The sequence below is a fragment of the Orycteropus afer genome, unplaced genomic scaffold (genome assembly GCF_000298275.1).
Source record: "Orycteropus afer afer isolate SDZICR_OR568_19922 unplaced genomic scaffold, OryAfe1.0 scaffold00075, whole genome shotgun sequence".
Lineage (NCBI taxonomy): Eukaryota > Metazoa > Chordata > Mammalia > Tubulidentata > Orycteropodidae > Orycteropus > Orycteropus afer.
In genome coordinates this window covers 1,332,142-1,353,121 of record NW_006921662.1, presented here as the reverse complement: position 1 = coordinate 1,353,121, position 20,980 = coordinate 1,332,142, and the positions used below count along the sequence as shown (strand labels likewise).

The window sequence follows — 20,980 nt, the reverse complement described above, 5'->3', positions numbered from 1 at the left end:
GGTGGCTGTGATGATGGGCTCAAGTATAGCAGGGATTGTGGGGCTGGTGCGGGATCGGGCAGTGTTTTGTTCTGCTGTGCATGGGGTCGCTATGAGTCGGAAACGATGGCACTTAACAACAACAACTTCATTTCTCTTAAATCTTTATTCTGATTTTTCTTCATTGAGGCTTGTGTACAGGGATTTGTCTTCTAGTTGAGATATGTGTTCTTCAGCCAGTTCTAACCTACTCTTTTGTGCTTCTACTGTGTTGTGTAATTCCATAATTTTGGTTTTCATCTTCTGGATTTCTAACTGCTGTTTTTGTATGAGTTGTGATTGTGCATTAATCTTGATATTTTGTTCTTGAATGATTTTCCTGAGTTCTTCCAGGGAACTGTATGTGTTGTCCTTGTTTCTGTTTGGGATTTCCTTAGGTTCTTGTAAAGCTCTAGAAACATATCTTCTAAATTGCTTCTCAGATAATTCTATTGTCTCCTCTTCCTCCATGTTTCATGAGACCTTTTTTTGTTGTTTTGCTTCTGTCCTGTCTTTTTGTTTGTTTGAGACTGCCTGTTGTTTCCTAGACATTTTGAGGTTGTCTTTAACTGTTGGTTATGTATTGATTTCTTTTGTCTTGTTTATATAGTTTAGTATTTTGAAAAGGTGAAGGTGGTGTATTTTATTGTTTCAGTTATTAATTCAGGTATGCTGGTTGCTCTGCCATTTTGTTTTTGATGGTGCAATCACTGTGTGGAATGTGGATACGGGTTTCTCTTTGTTGTAAAGAGGGTTTAGAATTTAAACCGGGAGGAATTATGGTGGCTGAATGTGATTTCTTGTATCGGATGAGTAGTTATTGGTGGAGAAGGTGAGAGTGGATGAAGGAAAGCTTGCTGTTGCTAGGGGTGATTTCTAGGGCTTTGAGCAGGCTGCTATTGATGACGTCGTACTGTTATTTATAGGCCCGCAGCTCAATTTCGTCAAAGACTCGAGTTGTTAGGAAGTCGCCACTTTCCATCAGGCTTAGACACACGCAAAAACCCCACTCCTGAGGCCCCTCACTTCCAACAAGCCAACCTAAGACAACTTTCCAGCTCTGCAATCCACTGCAGGGGTTCCTCTGTCTTGCCCCACCTGCCTGTGGTGCTGGCCCCACCTGCCCAGACCACGAGCTACCTGGGGAGTTCCTCTGTGTGTCCACCCACCCACGGTGCCATAGATCCGCTTGGTTGCATCAGCACTGGAATCAGGAGCATGATGCTAGTAATCTGTCATCCCAATATTACTGATAAAGTTAATCATAGGCCTGTCAATGCCACTAAGCTGACTGAACCCTTCTCAGTGATCCACTGTGGGGACACCTCCCCGGGCCTGCCCTCTTGCAGTACTAATGGACTCTGCTCAGGTTTCAGTGGTGCTGGACATCCCCATTTGCACCTAGGTGACCCAAGTTACCAATAAAATCAGGTGCTAAATGTAGATCCTTGGGATGATTGCTGGTATGCTGGTGTGGTGTGTCTTCTGCCTTAACCCAGGGAGGTCAGATGGCCATTCTCGCCTGCCAGTCACTCCCCGGGAAAGTCTTCGATGTCCTTTCTCTGCTGCCTGTCAGCGCTCCGCAGGATGGATCTTCTTATTTTTTTTTCCCCTGTACCTTTCTCCTCCCTAATTCTACTCCTCTGAGTTTGGTGCACTCTTACTCAGTGAGCTGATCAGAGCACCAGAATCCTTAATTCAAACTGCTGTACCTAATTTTTCAAGCCTTAAGATGCTAGAGGGAAATAGCGTAGTGATTACTGACGAGACTCCATTTTGAATCCTCTAATATTTAATTTTAACAAATATTTAATACCTGTAGTGGTTTTTGGCTGCTAACCAAGGTGGTTCGAACCCACCAGCCACTCTGCAGAAGAAAGATCAGGCAGTCTTCTTCCATAAAGATTTATAGCCTTGGAAACCCAGTGGGGGTTGCTATGAGTTGGAATTGACTTTATAATAATTAGTTTCATTTTTGGTGGTTTACTACCTATATAACTCTTTTCTGTGTTCAGCATGTAATATTGAATTAATGTAATCTGGGATAAAATATCTTTAGTATATTATTCTTTTCATATATTCCTTGATTCCATTTGTTAATATTTAGTTGAAGAGTTTTGCAACTCTGTTCATGAGGCATATTGATCCGTTTTCTTAAACTCTTTTCTTACGTTTTTCAGTATCAGGGTGATACTGTCTTCATAAAACAAGTTATATGTTTTCCTTTTCTGTTAACTTTTCTAGAAGAGATTGTGTAGAATTGCCATTATTTCTTCTTTACAAGTTTGGAAGAATTCAACAATGATACCGTCATGACCTGGATATTTCTTTATATGGAAGTTTTTAACTACTAATTCTATTAAAAAAAATTATTATAGGATTAAATCATTCTCAGTGACCTTTGTTAGTGTGTGGTTTTCAAAGAATTGACCCATTTCATCTAACTTGTCAAATTTATGCCTTTATTATCCTTTTACCATTTTAGATATCTATTGTAATAGATCCTCTTTCGTTCCTAGTATTGGTAGTGCCTAAGGCATTTGACTGCTAACTGGAAGGTTGGTGGTTCAAACTCATGAGCCACCCTGCAGAAGGAAGACTGGGCAATCTACTTCTGTAAAGATTTACTGCCTCAGAGACCCAGTGGGGGTCGCTATGAGTTGGAATAGACTCGATGGCAGTGAGTTTGGGTTTTTTCTTTGTTTGTTTGTTTTTGGTTTATTGGCAATTTATGTCTTCTTTTTTTCCTTTATTACTCTTGCTACAGGTTCATTAATTTTATTGATCTTTTCAATGAACAAGCCTTTGGGTTCATTGAATTCTCTATATTGGTTTTCTATTTTTAGTTTTATTGAATTCTGCTCTTGATTATTTCATTTCTTATGCTTTAGTTTCATTTTGCTCTTTTTGTAACTTTTTAAGGGAAAAAAACAAACCTGCTGTTGAACTGACCTTGACTCATAGTGACCCCATAGAGCAGAGTAGAACTGCCCCACAGGGTTTCCAAGGCTGTATTCTTTGTGGAAGCAGACTGCCTCATCATTCTCCCATGAGTGGCTGGTGGGTTCAAACTGCTGACCTTTCAGTTAGTAGTTGAGTGTTAACCACTGCACCTCTAGGGCTTCTTTTAAGGGAAAAGCTTAGGTAATTAATTCTTTCGATATGATAAATTAAAGATATCATTTCTCTTTAAGTATTGCTTTATGCATACCACATAATTTGATATCGTATATTTTCATTTCCATTCAGTTCAAACTATTTTCTAATTTCCCTTGAGATTTTTCTTTGACCAATGGAATAAGAGTATGTTGTTTACTGTCCAGTGTTTGGAGATTTTTCTGTATCCTTCTCTTAGTGATTTCTACTTTAATTTCATTATAATCAGAGGATACACTTTATATGATTTCAGTTCTTTTAAATTCATTAAGGTTGGTTTTATGACAAATAAGGCCTACTTTGATTAGGGTGGGCAAAGTATTGTTGATGGGCTAATCTGATCTATGACGTGGTTTTGTAAATGTAGTTTCTAGAACACAGCTATACCCATTTATATGTTTTATATTCCTATAGCAGACTTGGGAGCTCTGGTAACATAGTGCCTAAGGCAGTTGAATGCTAACCAGAAGGCTGATGGTTCAAACCCCCCCAGCCACTCCTTGGAAGGAAGGTTGGGCAATCTACTTCCATAGTGATACCAACTCAGATACCCAAGGAAGGGTTGCTATGAGTCAGGTCCAACTCAACGGCACATAACAACATAGCAGAATTGAGTTTTTCCAACAGAAAATACCCTACAAAACTGAAGATATTTACTGTCTGGCCTTCTAAAGAAAAATTTGCTGATCCATAATCATGGTGAAGGAGTTCTGGTGGTTAAAGTATTCGGCTACTAACCAAAAATTTCGAACCCACTAACTCCACCATGGAAGAAAGATAAAGCAGCCTGCTTCCTTAAAGATTTACAGCCTTGGAAACCCTATGGGGCAATTTTACTCTGTCCTATAGGGTTGCTATGAGTCAGAATTGACTCAATGGCAGTAGATTTGTTTTCATTTAATCATGGTGAATGTTAAATGTGTACATAAAAAGAATGTGTGTGTATTCTGCTATTGTTGGGTAGAGTGTTTCTCTAGAAGTAATGTGTCATTTCTTTCTGGCTGCATTTAGTTTTTCTTTGTTATTAATTTTCAGCAGTTCATGTCTGGCCAAACTTCTGAGTTTTTGTTTGTAATTTTATGTCTATTGTGAAATTTAAGCAGATTTGAGCCATTATTTCTTCAAAAGTTCTTTTCTACACTACATTCTTCCTATTCACCCTGGAGGACAACTGCTGACACAAATGTTAGATTATTTGATATTGCCACCACACCCCTGAGGCTCTGTTCATTTTTCCGCCTCCCCCCTGCCACCCAGACTTTTCTCTCTAGTTAAGACTAGGTAATCAACATTATGTATCCTCAAGTTCATTGACAAATAAATATATGGGGAAAAAAGATTGAGGGTATGTATTCTCCAACTCATAATATTATTTGTGCTTTGTTTTTCCTATTTCTTTTAAGGTAGCAAAGGCATTTTGCATAAGCAAGCTGAACTGTCATCAGAAAAATGTTTAATTGTACAAAGTTCATGATAAGAGAAATAATACAAAGTAAACATCATTTCTTGTCAGGCTGAAGCCTAGGGAACAAAACCACATGTTACGCATAGTAGAGGAAGAAAGCAGTGTTTATTGGGGAGCATTCAGCAGAGTGCACGTGTTCTCTCTACTTCTCCTCACCGATGGACCGGTGTGCTTGGACCAAGCACCGCTCTGTGCATAATGTGTAGTTATAGGTGAGGGAGGAATCCAGCTCCTATGCTGCTTTTTATGTGTAAGTAAAGTAAGATGCAATAGGGAACACCCTTGCAATTTTGGTAAAGTTGGGAATGTTTTGGACAAAGGAATGGGTCTTATTGCCAGTAAAACATCCAGAGCTTGTTCACCAGTATCCTGGGGTCATTTAGATACTGGAAACTGGAATCAGCTTGAGACTTTATAGCCCTTTCTGTTGAGCCACCTCATTGGTGGATTAACTAAAGTGTCAGGGAATGTAGGGTGGAATAGGAAGAGTGCAGCCATGGCTTTTCAAGAGACAAGCAGTTTATCACTACTCACATCTTTCCTGAATTCTACTCTTAGCTGCGTATCTATAATTTCTAAATAAGAGGAACGGAAGTACTTTCTTCTTAATGAAAATAATGATTCCGAGAGTGATCCAGCTTGTTTATCTCTCAAATTCCTATATTTTCCAGCCTGTAATAGGTTAGTATAGAAACTCTCACCTAAACAGTTACTAATAATTATAACATAACAACCTTGAAATAAAGGGAAAATATAAGAACTAGATTCATAGAAAATAATTAGAATTAATAAGGATCAAAAAATTTTTGATTCTTGCTTCTGGTAAAATATAAACATGCTTCTATTTCTTATGACTCTGGAATACAAATGCAGTATAAGTATAATTAAAATTGAGGCAAGGATGTGTGCATTGGCCACAGCTGTATCCATATATAAACTTAACTACAAACAAAAGAGGTAAGTGACTTTTACAAAAATATATTGAGTTTTTAGTGCCATGTATTAAGTTTTAAGTAGAATACTAGAAAAATTAGAATTTTCAAAGGTATTAACTATAGAAAGCTTTATCTATTTTACTTTATGTCTTTTCTTACCTTTCTCAGGGGTATTGGAGAAGATATTCCACTAGAAAAAGATTTCTGAAATTGAAATATTATTCCATCATCCTGCAATCTAGGATAAGAATGATAATTGCTGTTACTTCTTATAAACAGTATCTATGGGCTATAGTTGTAATTCAAAGGTATTGGCGTGCTTATTTCAAGAGAAAACAAGATCAACAAATGTATAAAATGTTAAAATTGTCAGCCCTTAGAATCCAGTTAATGTTCAGAAGATGGAAGCGACGTAAGATGCAATTACAATTAAAAGCTACGATAATATTGCAAAGAGCTTTTAGAGAACAGCAAGTTAGGAAACGAGCTAAAGAAGAGAAATCTGCTGTTGTCATTCAGTCATGGTATAGAATGCAGAAAGAATTACGGAAATATGCTCATATTAGATCTAGTGTTGTTATAATTCAGAGAAGATTTAGGTGCTTTCAAGCCCAAAAGTTATATAAAAGAAAGAAAAAGTCTATTCTGACTATCCAAAAGTACTACAAAGCATATGTGAAGGGAAAGATTGAACGTACCCAGTATTTGCAGAAAAAGGCTGCAGCCATTCTACTGCAGGCTGCTTTCAGGAGAATGAAAGTGCGTAATTTACACAGACAGATTAGAGCTGCTTTTGTTTTTCAGTCCTATTGGAGAATGAGACAAGAAAAACTTCAATTTCTAAACCTTAAGAAGATTGTTATCAAATTGCAGGCACGCATAAGAAAAAATCAACAACTACAGAAATATAAGAAGATGAGGAAAGCTGCCCTTACAATTCAGGCTCATTTCCGAGTTTACATTTCATCCAGGAAAGTTCTAGCATCTTATCAGAAAACACGTTCTGCTGTCATTGTTCTACAGTCTGCATATAGGGGGATGCAAGCTAGAAGAAAGTTTATTCACATCCTGACATCTGTTATAAAGATTCAGTCATATTATCGGGCTTATACTTCCCATAAAAAATTTATGAACCTAAAAAAGGCAACAATAAAGTTACAGTCAATTGCCAAGATGAAGCAAACACGTAAACAATACTTACATTTAAGAGAAGCAGCACTGTGTATCCAGCAATGGTATCGTTCCAAAAAACTGGCTGCACTGCAGAGAGAAGAATATATGCAGGTGCAGAAATCTTGTATCAAACTACAAGCTTTCGTTAGAGGATATCTGGTCCGAAAGCAGATGAGGTTGCAAAGAAAAGCTGCTATTTTGCTACTATCTTATTTCAGAATGAGAAAGATACGGCAGTACTATCTGAAAATTTATAAAGGGACTATTATCATTCAGAATTACTACCATGCAAACAAAGCACAAGTGAATCAGAGGAGAAGTTTCTTGCAAGTCAAAAGAGCTGCTACCTGCTTACAGGCAGCTTACAGAGGTTATAAAGTACGCCAACTAATCAAACAACAATCTATAGCTGCTCTTCAAATTCAAACTGCTTTTAGAGGCTATAGTAAAAGGGTGAAGTATCAATCTGTGCTTCAATCTACTATCAAGATTCAGAGATGGTACAGGGCATACAAGACTGTTCATAATACAAGAACTCTTTTTTTAAAGACACGAGCAGCTGTAATATTTCTTCAGTCTGTTTATCGTGGCTGGAAAGTTCAGAAGCAGATCAGAAGAGAACATAATGCTGCAATGAAGATTCAGTCTGCTTTTAGAATGACCAAGGCCCAGAAACAGTTTAGATTATTAAAAAGAGCATCACTGGTCATCCAGCAACATCTGAGAGCAAGGACTGTAGGAAAGAAGTTACGTACAGAGTATGTTGAACTCCGAAATGCAGCACTGATGCTTCAGGCTACCTGGAAAGGAAAACAGGTGAGAAGACAGATTCAAAGGCAATACAAATGTGCAGTTATCATACAGTCATACTATAGAATGTATGTGCAACAAAAGAAGTGGAGAACCATGAGAAAAGCTGCCCTTCGGATTCAAATGAGTTATAGGGCTTACTGTATTGGACATAAACAGCATCATTTGTACTTGAAAACAAAAGCAGCTATAGTAACTTTACAATCATGTTACCAAGGTGCAAGAGTGAAAAAACAAGTGAAAGAGAGCAACAAAGCCGCAATCATTATACAAGCTAAATATAAAGCATACAAAGCAAAAAGGAAATATGCAACCCAGAGAGCTTCAGCTATTGCAATTCAGAGATGGTACCGAGATATTAACATGGCAAAACAACAGCGTAGGGACTATCTTAATTTAAAGAATGCAGCAATTAAGATCCAAGCTGTTTATAGAGGTATCAGAGCAAGGAGGTGTATTCGACACATGCACATGGCAGCCACTTTTATTAAAGCCATGTTTAAAATGCACCAGTCAAAAATAAGATACCATGCAATGAGAACAGCAGCTATTGTAATTCAAGTAAAATATAGAGCATACTGTCAGGGTAAAATACAGCGGGAAAAGTACTTGACAATTTTGAAAGCTGTTAATATAGTTCAGGCAAGGTTTAGAGGTTTAAGAGTCAGACAGAGTCTAAGAAAGATGCATATTGCAGCAGCAGTCATTCAGTCTCACTATAGAAGGTACAGACAGCAGAAGTATTTTAGTAAGCTAAAGAAGGTAGCAAAAACAGTACAGCAAAGATACCGGGCAGTAAAGGAAAGAAATATACAATTTCAAAGGTATAATAAGTTAAGAAACTCAGTCATATGCATTCAGGCTGTTTTTAGGGGAATGAAAGCTAGAAGACATTTGAAAAATAAGCATTTAGCAGCAACCCTTATTCAGAGGAGATTTAGAACTTTTATGATGAGAAGAAGATTTCTGTCTCTCAAGAAAACTGCTATTTGGGTTCAGAAAAAGTACCGTGCAAATGTTTGTGCAAGACATTGCTTACAAGAAGCTGTACAGTTACAAAAAGCGGTCATTAAAATCCAGTCATCGTACAGAAGATTGATGGTAAAGAAAAAGATGCAAGAGATGCACAAGGCAGCAGTCCTCATCCAGGCCACTTTCCGAATGCACAGGATGTATGTGAGATTTCAAAGTTGTAAACAAGCCTCAACTCTAATCCAGCACCATTATCGAGCATATAGAGCTGCAAAATTGCAGACAGAAAACTCTATCAGGCAACAACATTCTGCTGTGGTCATTCAGGCTGCTTATAAGGGAATGAAAGCAAGACAGCTTTTATGGGAGAAGCACAGAGCAGCTATTGTAATACAAAGCACATACAGAATGTATAGGCAGTGTAATTTCTACCAAAAGCTTCAGTGGGCTACAAAAGTAATACAAAGAAAGTATAGAGCAAATAAAAACAAGCAGAAAACACTTCAAAACTGTGCACTCAAGAAAACAACAACTTGTATTCAGGAAGTTTTCCAGGGCATAAACGTTGGGAAGCAAAGACAGAGAGAGCGTCAGGCTGCCACTGTTGTTCAGAAGCACTTCAAGGGAAGGAGGCATTATCTCCAGTTTACAATGCAAAGGCATACCCAAGCGGTTATTTGTATACAGTCTTCTTATAGAGGCTTTAGGGTACGAAAGGATATCCAGCGAATGCACCTGGCTGCCATGCTAATTCAGTCATTCTACAGAATGTACAGGGCCAGAGTTGTGTATCAAGCAAAGAAAACTGCAATCATTGTTATACAGAATTATTATAGGTCCTATGTTAGAGTAAAAATGGAAAGAAATAGATTTTTAGCAGTACAGAAATCTGCACAAACTATTCAGGCTGCTTTTAGAGGCATGAAAGTTAGACAGAAATTGAAAAACACATCTGACAGAAAGATGGCAGCCATTGTTATCCAGTCTGCATTCCGCTGTTACAGAACTCAAACTCAATATAAAGCTGTTCGAGGTGCAGCTGTTAGGATTCAAACATGGTATAAAGCTTGTCTACTGGCTCATTCACAGAAAGCAGAGTATCGCTCTCAAAGAAAGGCTGTAGTGACGATTCAAAAAGCTTTTCGTAAAATGGTCACAAGAAAACTGGAAATGCAGAAGTGTGCTGCCCTAAGAATCCAGTCCTTCCTTCACATGGCTGTGTATCAGAGAAGATTTGCTCGGCAAAGAAGAGCTGTTATCACTTTACAGCAGTATTTCAGGACATGGCAAACCAGAAAACAGTTTTTGTTGTATAGAAAAGCAGCACTGGTTTTACAAAATCATTACAGAGCATTTCTGTGTGTAAAATATCAAAGACAAGCTTATTTACAAATCAGGAGCAGTGTTATCATTATTCAAGTGAGAATGAAAGGATTTATACAGAAAAAGAAGTTTCAGAAAATTAAAGATAGCACCATAAAAATACAGGTATTTATACATTTAATTTTATCGTAAAACAGATTCTTTTTTTTAACCAACACTAGAATTCACAAAATCAGTATTAGAATTTATAAAATCAGCTTAAGCAGGTTATAAAGAATACTACTTAACTGAGTGACCATTTTATTTATCTTCTCAAGTGGGAAATTTTGGGGAGTGAGAAAAGGGGCACCAATAATAATTAAGTCAGGACCACACAGAGCTGGGATTGTTCTGGCCATGGTCAGCCTAAGGCTGGCACATTTCAGTAGGTGTTAATTTTAGTACTCTTGGAGAAGTTTTGAGAGTATAGTCTGATTGATGGAAACTCTCTAGCAAAGTTATTATTGTTAAGTAGAAATGTTAAGCTAAGGTAAAGTTCTATTTTACATAATCTAGGCCAAATAGGATAACTATTTCTTTATCACTTTCTTAACCAAAGCTACTTAGGATAGATAGACAACCTTTATTCAAAATGTTTAGCACTTATGGCTTCCAAAGCACTTTCATATTATTTTGTTTGATTTGTTCTCCAACTGTGTGAGAAATGTGGTATGTTATCTCTATTTTGAAATATGAGGAAAACTAAAGAGAGTTTAAGTAACTTGCCAGTGTTGCACAGAGAGGTAGATAGAGCCAAGTTTTAAATCTATTGAAGCTCTTTGTCTACTACCACAATAGACTGGGCTTTGGACCTATGTGTGATGTGTTGGGTTGCTGCTAAGCTTTAAAATAATACTTTATTCAACAAATGCTAAGTGCTTCCAGTGTGCAAAGTACTATACTGGGTGAATGGAATAGACTGAATAAGTTATATTTAGTTGGTGTCCTCAAAGAATTTGAGCAAGGAAGAACAATTATAATTGTGTTGCTAGAAACAGAGAAAGGGAACCTATTCCAAGGATCAGAGAAGGCTTCCTAGAGCAAATGGATTTAAGTTGAGATATTTTACTCAAAGATGAATTGAAATTAGCCATGTAAAATACATAGTAAGGAGTATTACATTCACAAGAGATATGGAAGAAAGTCCAAAAAATAATAGCATGTATAAAATTCCAAAGAGCCAAAGCCACTGCCTTTGAGTCATTTCTGACTCATAGTGACTCCCACTGGGTTTCTGAGGTGGGCGGTGTTAAATCTTTACAGAAGTAGATTCCCCTGTCTTCCTTCTTCGGAGTAGCTGATGGGTTTGAACCGCTAACCTTCTGGTTAGTAGTCAAATGCCTTAGGCACTGCACCACCAGAGCTCCTTAATAGCATGTACAGTGCAATATGAGACTAGGCTAGTGATAGAGGGAGTAAGACTGGATGATTTTATAAACATGGAAAAAAATTTAATCTTTATCCACCAGACTAAGAAGCTATAGAGGAATTTAAACACAAAAAGGCCAGAATCATATTTTTATGTTTGAAAAATTACTCTGGCAAGAATAAGGAGGATGAACTATGAAGAGAGCAAAAACTAGAAGCGTGAAGACTAGTTAGGAGACTGTATGGCTGTAGGTCAGGTGAAAGATACTAAGTTCAGTATAGCTATATGGGATTGTGAGGCTTTAATTTCAAGGATAAAATTGGCAGGATATAAACAAGGAATAGTGCCATGTTTATAGCTTAAGTAACTAGACAGATGGTGCCATTCACCAAGATACGGTACAAACATAGGACACGGTTTGGAAATTGATGACGAGTTGAATTTTGAGGTACATAAAGTCTGATATACCTAGCAGATGGCCAAGTTGAAATGTCCAGTAGGTAGTTGGCTTGTTTGTCGGGAGTTCAGGAGAATAGTATGGATTTCAGAATTTGGCTTGGCATACACATGGTAATTGAAGTCAAGGGGGTGATGGGATCACTTGGGAAGAATGCAAATGGGTAAGAAAGATTGGCATATCTGAAGAACATCAGAATTTAAGGACATATTGAAGAGAAGTCAACACATATTATTAAGAGGAAAACTAAGAAATTATGGTATCAGGAAACTAAGAATCAAGAATGTAACAGTTTCTAGGAAGCAGATGTGTTCAACTTCCAAATGCTGCCAAGAGGTTCAGCGTTAAAAAGTGTTTTTATTTTATTTAGGATTATATTAAGCTATGATTGGCAGAAAAACAATAATAACAACAATCTTAATGAAGTTGCAAAGGTTTTTTTTTAACTTATATAATTATAATTTATATTTTGCACACACAGTATTTAGAATATACCAGTGGTCTCAAACTTTGCTGCACATTGCAGTCACCGGGAATCTTTGAAAAATGCCAAGGCCTAGCTCCCACTCCGAGACATCCTGATTTAATTGGGTTGGTTGAAGGAGCAACCTGGGGATCAGGATTTTTAAAAGCTCCTAGATGATTCTGTAGATTAGCAAGGCTTGAGAACTACCAGTATGTATGCTATATATTACAGAATACATTTATACATACATGTTGATATTCAGGATTGTTTACATAAAAACTATGTAATATATGCTGAGTGAGTTAAGGGGATTCTGAGAGTAGCTTTTCCCATATATAATTCTTGCCATATTAACTAAAGTGATTAATCCGAATATAAAGTATGACTGCAGTGTCTGTTACAGTTTTGGAGTTTAACAGACTTGGGTTCAAATCTTACTACCCTTTGCTGACTATATGGTAGCAAGTCTCTTCTCTTTCATCTTCAGTTTCCTTTTCTGTAAAATAGAGACCATAATAACAATCTTAAAAAGATATTTGTAAAGATAAAATAAATTAGTTTTCACATATACTCCCTATGTTGCATCAAGAAGTTACTTAAACTCTCTGGGGCTTAGTTTCCTCATGTTACAGTAAGGACTAAAAGTGCTTAGTGTAGTGCTAAGTGCTCAAGAAGTGGTCTCTGTCACTTAAATTTAGCCAGCCACGAGATTGTCAAAATTGGAAATTCTTGCAGTTCTCTGATAGATAGGAGCTCTCAGCATTCTTCTTTAGGTGAGAAAGAGATTTGAAGATGTACATACAGTGAATGGAGTGTGTGTGTGGGGTACTTCCTATTCCTCTCCAGAGAGTAGAGTAGGCCACTGTGTTCAGTTTCCTTCCATTCTTCCAAATGGGTTGGGATGGTGAGGACATTGTTTATCTTATTTTCTAGATACTGGGCATATTTTACAATTTTTAAATATTGATTAGAGTTGTGTTAGACCCAAGCTGATAGCCAGCAATAGGGTATGTGTGACAAAACACATGGTAGGCATTCACTGTAGTAAGCACCAGTGCTCTTAATTATCGGATAACTCGGAGGGCTCACTTTGTGTCAGAATGAGTGAGCCTAATAGGAGCTCTGGTAGCATAGTGCCTGAGGCATTTGACTGCTAACCAGAAGGCTGGTGGTTCAAACCCACCAGCCACTCCTTAGAAGGAAGGTTGGGCAATCTACTTCTGTAGCGATACCGCCTCAGAAACTCAAGGGAGGGGTCACTACGAGTCGGGGTTGACTCGATGGCACATAACAACAGCAACAATAGAACAGCATGACATGACTATAGTTTTGCAATTGATTTTTGTCTGTGCTAACCTTGTATTAACCTTATTAATTGTCTTTAATATGCGTTCTTAGAGTTTACAACAAATAGAGCACTTATTGCATATTTGCTTAACTTGTGTGTTTCATAGGCTGTGTGGAGGAGATATAAAGCCAGTAATTCTTTATATAAAATGAAAGCTGCCTGCAAGATTCAAGCCTGGTATAGGTGTTACAGAGCACGTAAAGAATATCTAGCTGTATTAAAAGCTGTTAGAATCATTGAAGGCTGCTTCTGTACCAAACTGGAGCGGACACGGTAATGTATCAAAGCTATATATGACAGAAAGAGTATGAGTATGTGGTAGTCAGGTCCTTGTAAAATAACACTGTTTATTGATTTGGAAAAAAAAAAAAGTTTTCTATGCTTAATCTGTATGATTGGTTTTGTTGCTTTTATTTCCATTAATTAAACAGTATGTATCTATGTATTACATAATATAACTATGTGTTATATGTCTGATTTTTTGAGGTAGTACTTATCCTTGATGATATCTAATTTAATTATGTAATATATATTTATAGACACATAAACATGCACACATACAGTATAACTTGTGAAAGTCAGAACTTGTATAAGGTGGAAACCCATGAGAGAAAAACTCAAATATGAGTTATGGAAAACTGATAAAACTGTATGCTGTCAAAGGCAGAAAACTTGAGGGACTCGGAAAAGCAAGTCCATCCTGTCGAATTCTGACTCTCACAGGTTTTACTGTATGTGTGTATGCATTTACTCTATACAGAATTAATTCAGGTTCATAGGGATAAAGGTAAGAAATGAGGGGTAGAAAGAGTATAAGCATCAAGGAAGTGTTGGTTTCCTTACTAGTGCATTGATCCATTTTGTTATTGACTTATTTACTACTGGTGAAAGTTTTCTTACTCTTTTTTTTTCTTTTAACTTTATATTCATACTTAATAACAAAACCCTAATTACCAACCGGCCTATGCTAATTATATTTCCCTATTTCTAGTACATTTCTTTACATATATTTTTAGAAACTATTACCAGATTACCTACTTTTTACTTCACAGCATAAGAATTTTTCTTCAGTGCCCAGCATTGATCAATTATTGTATCAGTGATGGTTTTAAAGATAGTTTAAGTTTACTAGTGTTAGAAGAGTTCTCAAATCAGTTCTATTGGTAGAATCAAGGCTTGACATAAAAATACAGTTGCTACTGTTAAGGACCAATGTCTCATTTTCTAAGAAACATGGCAACAAGTTAATCTTTCTGTCTTTTCCACATTTTCAAGAATAAATCAAAGAGCCTGTCTTTCTCAAGTTTTATCTATTTCTGGTAGATTTCCATTTAGGCATTGATGGATCTTTCCTTCCAAGTAAGCATCCCTTCCTCATTTCCCTGATGCTGCTCATAATCTCGAGTTGTCTACTGCCTGACCACTGCCTACCTGCACAGAGACCCACTTACAATATAGACTCAGATTTTATACTTCATTATATCTGGTACCACCCTTCAACACCTAGACTTTGTCTACATCTATGTAATTATTCTTTTTTGCCCCTCTTCAAAATTCTTTGTCATACTAGAGTCTTAAATTTCATAATAGTGGTATAATGATTTACCCACTAGTGGAGTATTGCCAAGATAACTGCAAAATTTCTCTTTCATTGTATCAATTCATGCGTGTGTATAAAATTCTTTGTTTGAACGTAAGTATAAATTATCCTTTTGTCTTCATTTATTTTGTTACCACCTTTCTTATTTTATATTTTCTTTTTCCTCTTGTTAAAGGAAAGAGAGAATAAATATTAAGTAGATTTAAAGTAATTTGAAATTGCTTTCCAATGGCTGCTTTTTTTAGGTTTTTGAATATGAGAGCATCAACAGTAATCATTCAGAGGAGATGGAGAGCTGTACTTTCTAGAAGAATAGTTCATGAGCACTTCTTAATGATAAAAGTAGGTGCAAAAAAATTTCAGCTCATTTGTACAGAACTACTGAAACATACAGAAAACAAAACATTGTTTTTAAGATCTAACAATGCACATTTGTTTTTCACACATCTATTACAGTCAATTAAAATTATATTCATTCATAAATATATTATTTGGTAGTATATGTAGATGTGTATATTTATAGAATATTCTCAAACTCAAGTTAAAAGTGACTTCTAGAATAAACAATTTAGTTGGAGAAAATCATAATAGAGCATTTTCTCTAGTATAAGTCAAACACTTAATAACCTACTCTTTAAGCCACTGTTGGTAATTTATTTAAAAATGATAGTTAACATCAGTTTTATAATAGATGTAGTAGGTTTGAACTTCTACTTAGAAAATCAGAATAAAAAATTTACCTGTAAATTAGATGTTCATGTAATATTCATTATGGTTATATAAGCATAATATTATTGCTACTACAGTTAATATGTGCCAGGCATCAGTTAACCAAAACCACCAAACTCAACATCTGTCAAATCAGTTCTGACTCATATCAACTCCCATCGGGTTTCTGAGGTGGTAAATCTTTATGGAAATACATTGCCGCATCTTCCTTCTGCAGAGTGGCTGGTGGGTTTGAACAACCAACCTTCTGGTTAGCAGTCACATACCTTAGGCACTATGCCACCAGAGCTCCTTAGGCATCAGTTTAGCTCTTATATGTTTCTTATGTATTTACATACTACTTTGATCCTCCTGACAACCCTTTGAAGTAGCTATTAGCACACCCATTTTATAGATGAGGAAATGAGATCCATAGAAGTAAAGTGACTTGCCCAAGGTAACTCAGCTGGTAAGAAGGGGAGCTGTGTGGGAAAACAAATCTGGTTTCTATTATGACTCACATCTTTTTTTATGTATGTTAGAATTTGGTTGTCATGATGTATGCAATTGAGAAGTCTGAGGATGCTGGTGGTAGTCTATGATTCTTGAAGGTACAAATCGCTTCCCTCATAGATGTTTATAATGACTACTCTGCTCTCCATATTGCAGGTAGCAGTTTGTGGAGGGGGATAACTATAGTTACATTCATTCTTTTCTTCCTCACAATTAACATTATCAAAAGGATGAGGGAACGAGCACCTAGATATCTATTCACGCTGGCTTGCACTTCCATGAAAATGTCATTTTTAGTTATAGGCCTATATGCATTTAGAAATAATACACCATCACCTTTTCCTATCTATGAAATATGACATTTTTAAGCTTTTTACCTAAATAATGTTTTATATGCTCATAAATACACCATGTCTTTTAAGTTGAGAAATTCAAGAACTTAAGTGGGTTGAGTGGGAGCTCTGGTGGTGTAGTGCCTATGACTGCTCACCAGAAGTGTGAGTTTGAACCGCCAGCCACTCCTCGGAAGAAAGGTTGGGCAATCTACTTCCATAGTGATGTTGCCTCGGAAACCCAAGGAGGAGTTGCTATGAGTCGGATCTAACTCCACGGCAGTGGGTTTGGGTTTGGTTTGAAGTGGGTTGAGATTCTTACTATTTCTATTAATGTTACAAATTTTTCCTTACAGAGACATAATGCTGCTTGTTTGATCCAAGCAAAGTTTAGAGGATATAAGGGAAGGCAGATCTTTCTTCGGCAGAAATCTGCTGCTTTAATCATACAAAGGTATATACGAGCAAGGAAGGCTGGGAAGTTTGAAAGGATAAAATATGTTGAATTAAAAAAATCTACAGTTTTTCTACAAGCAGTGATCCGTAGGTGGTTAATAAGAAAAACAGTAAGTATTTTTAAGTAGAATATCTTTGTCTTCTTTAATGAAAAGTATTTATTGTTAAATAATGTTGGATTTGGGAGAATGATTTCAGAACTAATATAACCACTGACTTGAATTCACTCAGCTTTTGCAGAGCCACGTAAGAAGAGCACCAGTTGCCATAAATTTCTGAGCCTACTATTTCTCACATACTCACCAGCAAAATGTGAAATAAAACTTCTGTTATGTAACTAATCTTAAAAATGAAATGTGAGGGAGGTCTGTCGTTATTCATAGTTTTGCTGTCACTGTGCAACTCTTTGAGATGTTATAACTACTGTTCCTGTGATATGAGACTCTCCTTTGGGAACTCATGGAGATGTTTGGCATCTAATATGTTCACTGGCAAAGACATAATTAAATTTGCTATTTCAATGGGAAACTCTTTGGTATTTTGTTCATGAAATATGATTTGGAAGTCTTAAGGCCACTTTAGAAAGCTTATGGTACAGAGGTCTTGTACTAGACTTGTGCTGGATTATCTACTCCTGGAGAAATTAATTCACATCATTTCGTCTGGTTAAACAGCACTATCTTTAACACTTGGAATGCTTTAACCTTTTTTGAATCTAATATTGATACGCTTCTCTATTTTCATAAGTATATTATAAAACCTTCATAGGTGTTAGTAGTTAGTCTAATTACATTAAATACTCTTGTTTCTTAAAGTACCCAAAATATGATTCTGCTTTCTACATGCTGAATTATGGTTCACTATTAGAAAATTTGTATAGTAAAAGATTATGATCACCTTGAATTATAATGTAAATTTAATTACTGGAAGTTAATTTAGTATTGTTACTAGTTTATATAATTTGGTATTAAAGTTATATGAAAATAAATACTGATAGGTTGTCTTAGAGTCAACTATTTGATTAATGATGTTTTCTTCACCTTTTTAGATTTTAGAACACAAAGACAAAATTAGGCTTCTTCACTTCACAGCAGCTGCTTATTATCACCTGTCTGCTCTTAGAATTCAAAGAACCTATAAACTTCATATAGCTATTAAGAATGCTAAGAAGCAGATCAATTCAGTCATCTATATTCAGGTTAGCGTCTCATTTTTGTTAAAACTCTAATTTTTCAGTTATTGTTTCGAATTTAGTACACAATTTCCAAAAAACTTAGGTAAGATCATGTCATCTTTAGCCTTCTGCCACTGGTGAGTTAAGAGTAGGTTGATGCTTTATGTTAGAAAACTAAAACTGAGAATTATTCCAAGAAGTAGTTTCTATCACTTCTTTTTTCAGATCCTCAGTACATGGTATCTGAAGTCTTTCTGACTATTGCTGTTCTGATGAATGAAACATGGTTCCCCATTTTTGTTTTGCATTTCTTTGCTTACAAGCAACATTAATTTTTTTTTTCATATTGATTATCTCAGTTCCACATCTATGTATTACTCTTTTTTCTTCAATTTCCTGTGCTAATTTTTTTTCCTTATTAATTTGCAAATTAGTAATACCAGTGGAGGGTTGAAAGATATTTCAGTATAATGTTATGTGTGTACTCATAGAAATATATATGCATTTATTTGTTTATCCTGTTTTTTTATTTAAAAAAAATGAAGTAAACATGTAAATAATCTTCATATGTTTTAAACAGAGATGGTTTCGAGCAAGATTACAGCAAAAGAGGTTTATTCAGAAACATCAGAGCATAATGAAAATTGAGCATGAAGGTCAAGAATGGTTGAGCCAGCAAAACAGAGCCGCATTAGTAATTCAGAGAACAGTACGCCATTTTCTCCTCCATAAAAAACAGGAAAAATTTAACAGTGGAATCACTAAAATTCAGGTAACTGATAATTGTGTGTTTTTAGCTGAAACTTTGATATATAGTTCACCTACCTGACTTCTGATATTTTAAAAATTCAGACACATACATTTTTAAAAAGTCAAGACAGTCACTAGTAGATTAATTCATAAATACTACACTAACATTATTTCATTACTAAGCCCATTATTTCCAGATTTCTACGAGGATGTTCATGATTAAGAGCTAAAAAGACGTTTTATCTATTTGAATAGATTTAGACATCTTTGGTCATTGAATGATGGCTCACTCTATATATGAGGATATGCTGTGTAACTCTTTTTAGAAAAATAGGTTTTACTCTTTATTAGAACCAAAAGTAAAGTTTTAGCTGAAAAGTATGTATAGAGAAAATATTTACATTGAGAAAATAGATATAGTTATTAATTCAAAATATCATGGGATGTAATCTTAAAATTGTTTTTATCTTATTAAGGCATTATGGAGAGGATATTCTTGGAGGAAGAAAAATGATTGTAAGAAAATTAAAGCTATACGACTGAGTCTTCAATTGGTTAATAGTGAGATCCGAGAAGAAAACAAACTTTACAAGAGAACGGCACTTGCACTTCATTATCTTTTGACATATAAGCACCTTTCAGCCATTCTTGAGGCATTAAAACACTTAGGTTAGTTCTTCGTTTTATTTTTGTGTGTGTGTTTTTTTTTTTAGCAATATCTTACACAAGATCAGAAATAAATTTTTACCTTTGAATATTTAAAGAATATTGCGATACTATAGTATTAACTAAAACTTTATTTAGTTGCTATGAATTTACCTGTTTTTTTTTTTTTTTTTTCCATTTCAGAGGTAGTTACAAGATTGTCTCCTCTTTGTTGTGAGAATATGGCCCAGAGTGGAGCAGTTTCTAAAATATTTGTTTTGATCCGAAGTTGTAATCGTAGTGTTCCTTGTATGGAAGTCATTAGATATGCTGTACAAGTCTTGCTTAATGTAGCTAAGGTAATTTTCCATTTCAATAATGAAATGTCTATTGGTCAAGAAATATGACTCTGCAAATTAAGTCTGTAATTCTTCATCACTAGACCTTAGATCTCAAAAGTAAAATTCATTTTTGTACACGATTCTTAGGGAAATTATACTCAATATCACAAAACAAAATATGTATGAATTTTTGAAAAAACCAATTTGTTCTGTCAACTTTCACCTGAATAACAATTAATAAAAGCAAGGGAAAAAACAAAACAAAACAGAGTCTTGGGGAAAAAAACGGATAACCTATTCTATAACCCCAAATATGGTTTGTCTATACCGTTACAAAAAGGAGCACAGTACCTAAGGCGTTTGACTGCTAACCAGAGAAGGTTGATGGTTCAAATGCACCAGCTGCTCCGTGGAAGGAATATGGGACAATTACTTCCATAAAGCTTTACGCCTCAGAAATCCAGTGGGGGTCTCTGTGAGTCAGAATCGACTCGATGGCAGTGAGTTTAATTTTGGTTTATACCATAACCATAGATAGAAACATTTAGTTTTCGTACACTTTAAATTCTTATATTTTTATATTAATAACAGTGGTAACTGGTCTTTATTGAGTACTTGCTATGTGCTAGATATGGTTAAGTATTTTTTCTTGTGTATTATTTAATTTAATCATCTACAGTCATCCTATAAGGTAGTTAGTAGTAGTATTCTCACTTTCTAGAAGAGGAGTAATAAAATTTATGGAAGTCAGGTTCCTTGCCTAATGGTCCAATTCTGATAAATAAAAAAAGCAAACCAAATACACTGCCATTGAGTAGGATCCGATTCATAGCAACCCCTCCTTGGGTTTCCGAGGTGGTATCACTATGGAAGTAGATTGCCCAACCTTCCTTCCAAGGAGTGGCTGGTGGGTTTGAACTGCCAGCTTTC

General features: G+C 35.8%; 1 protein-coding gene across 1 annotated transcript in view; it reads left to right on the top strand.

Annotated features, from left to right (window-relative positions):
• The window catches only part of ASPM (assembly factor for spindle microtubules), an 85,600-nt gene that overhangs the window by 48,782 nt on the left and 15,838 nt on the right, over positions 1 to 20,980 (top strand). The window contains exons 18-25 of the mRNA XM_007941180.2: positions 5,743 to 10,017; positions 13,638 to 13,804; positions 15,377 to 15,473; positions 17,041 to 17,250; positions 18,189 to 18,338; positions 18,895 to 19,086; positions 19,541 to 19,733; positions 19,914 to 20,068. Coding sequence (XP_007939371.1) covers positions 5,743 to 10,017; positions 13,638 to 13,804; positions 15,377 to 15,473; positions 17,041 to 17,250; positions 18,189 to 18,338; positions 18,895 to 19,086; positions 19,541 to 19,733; positions 19,914 to 20,068 — 5,439 coding nt within the window. The remainder of the gene's footprint in view (positions 1 to 5,742; positions 10,018 to 13,637; positions 13,805 to 15,376; positions 15,474 to 17,040; positions 17,251 to 18,188; positions 18,339 to 18,894; positions 19,087 to 19,540; positions 19,734 to 19,913; positions 20,069 to 20,980) is intronic.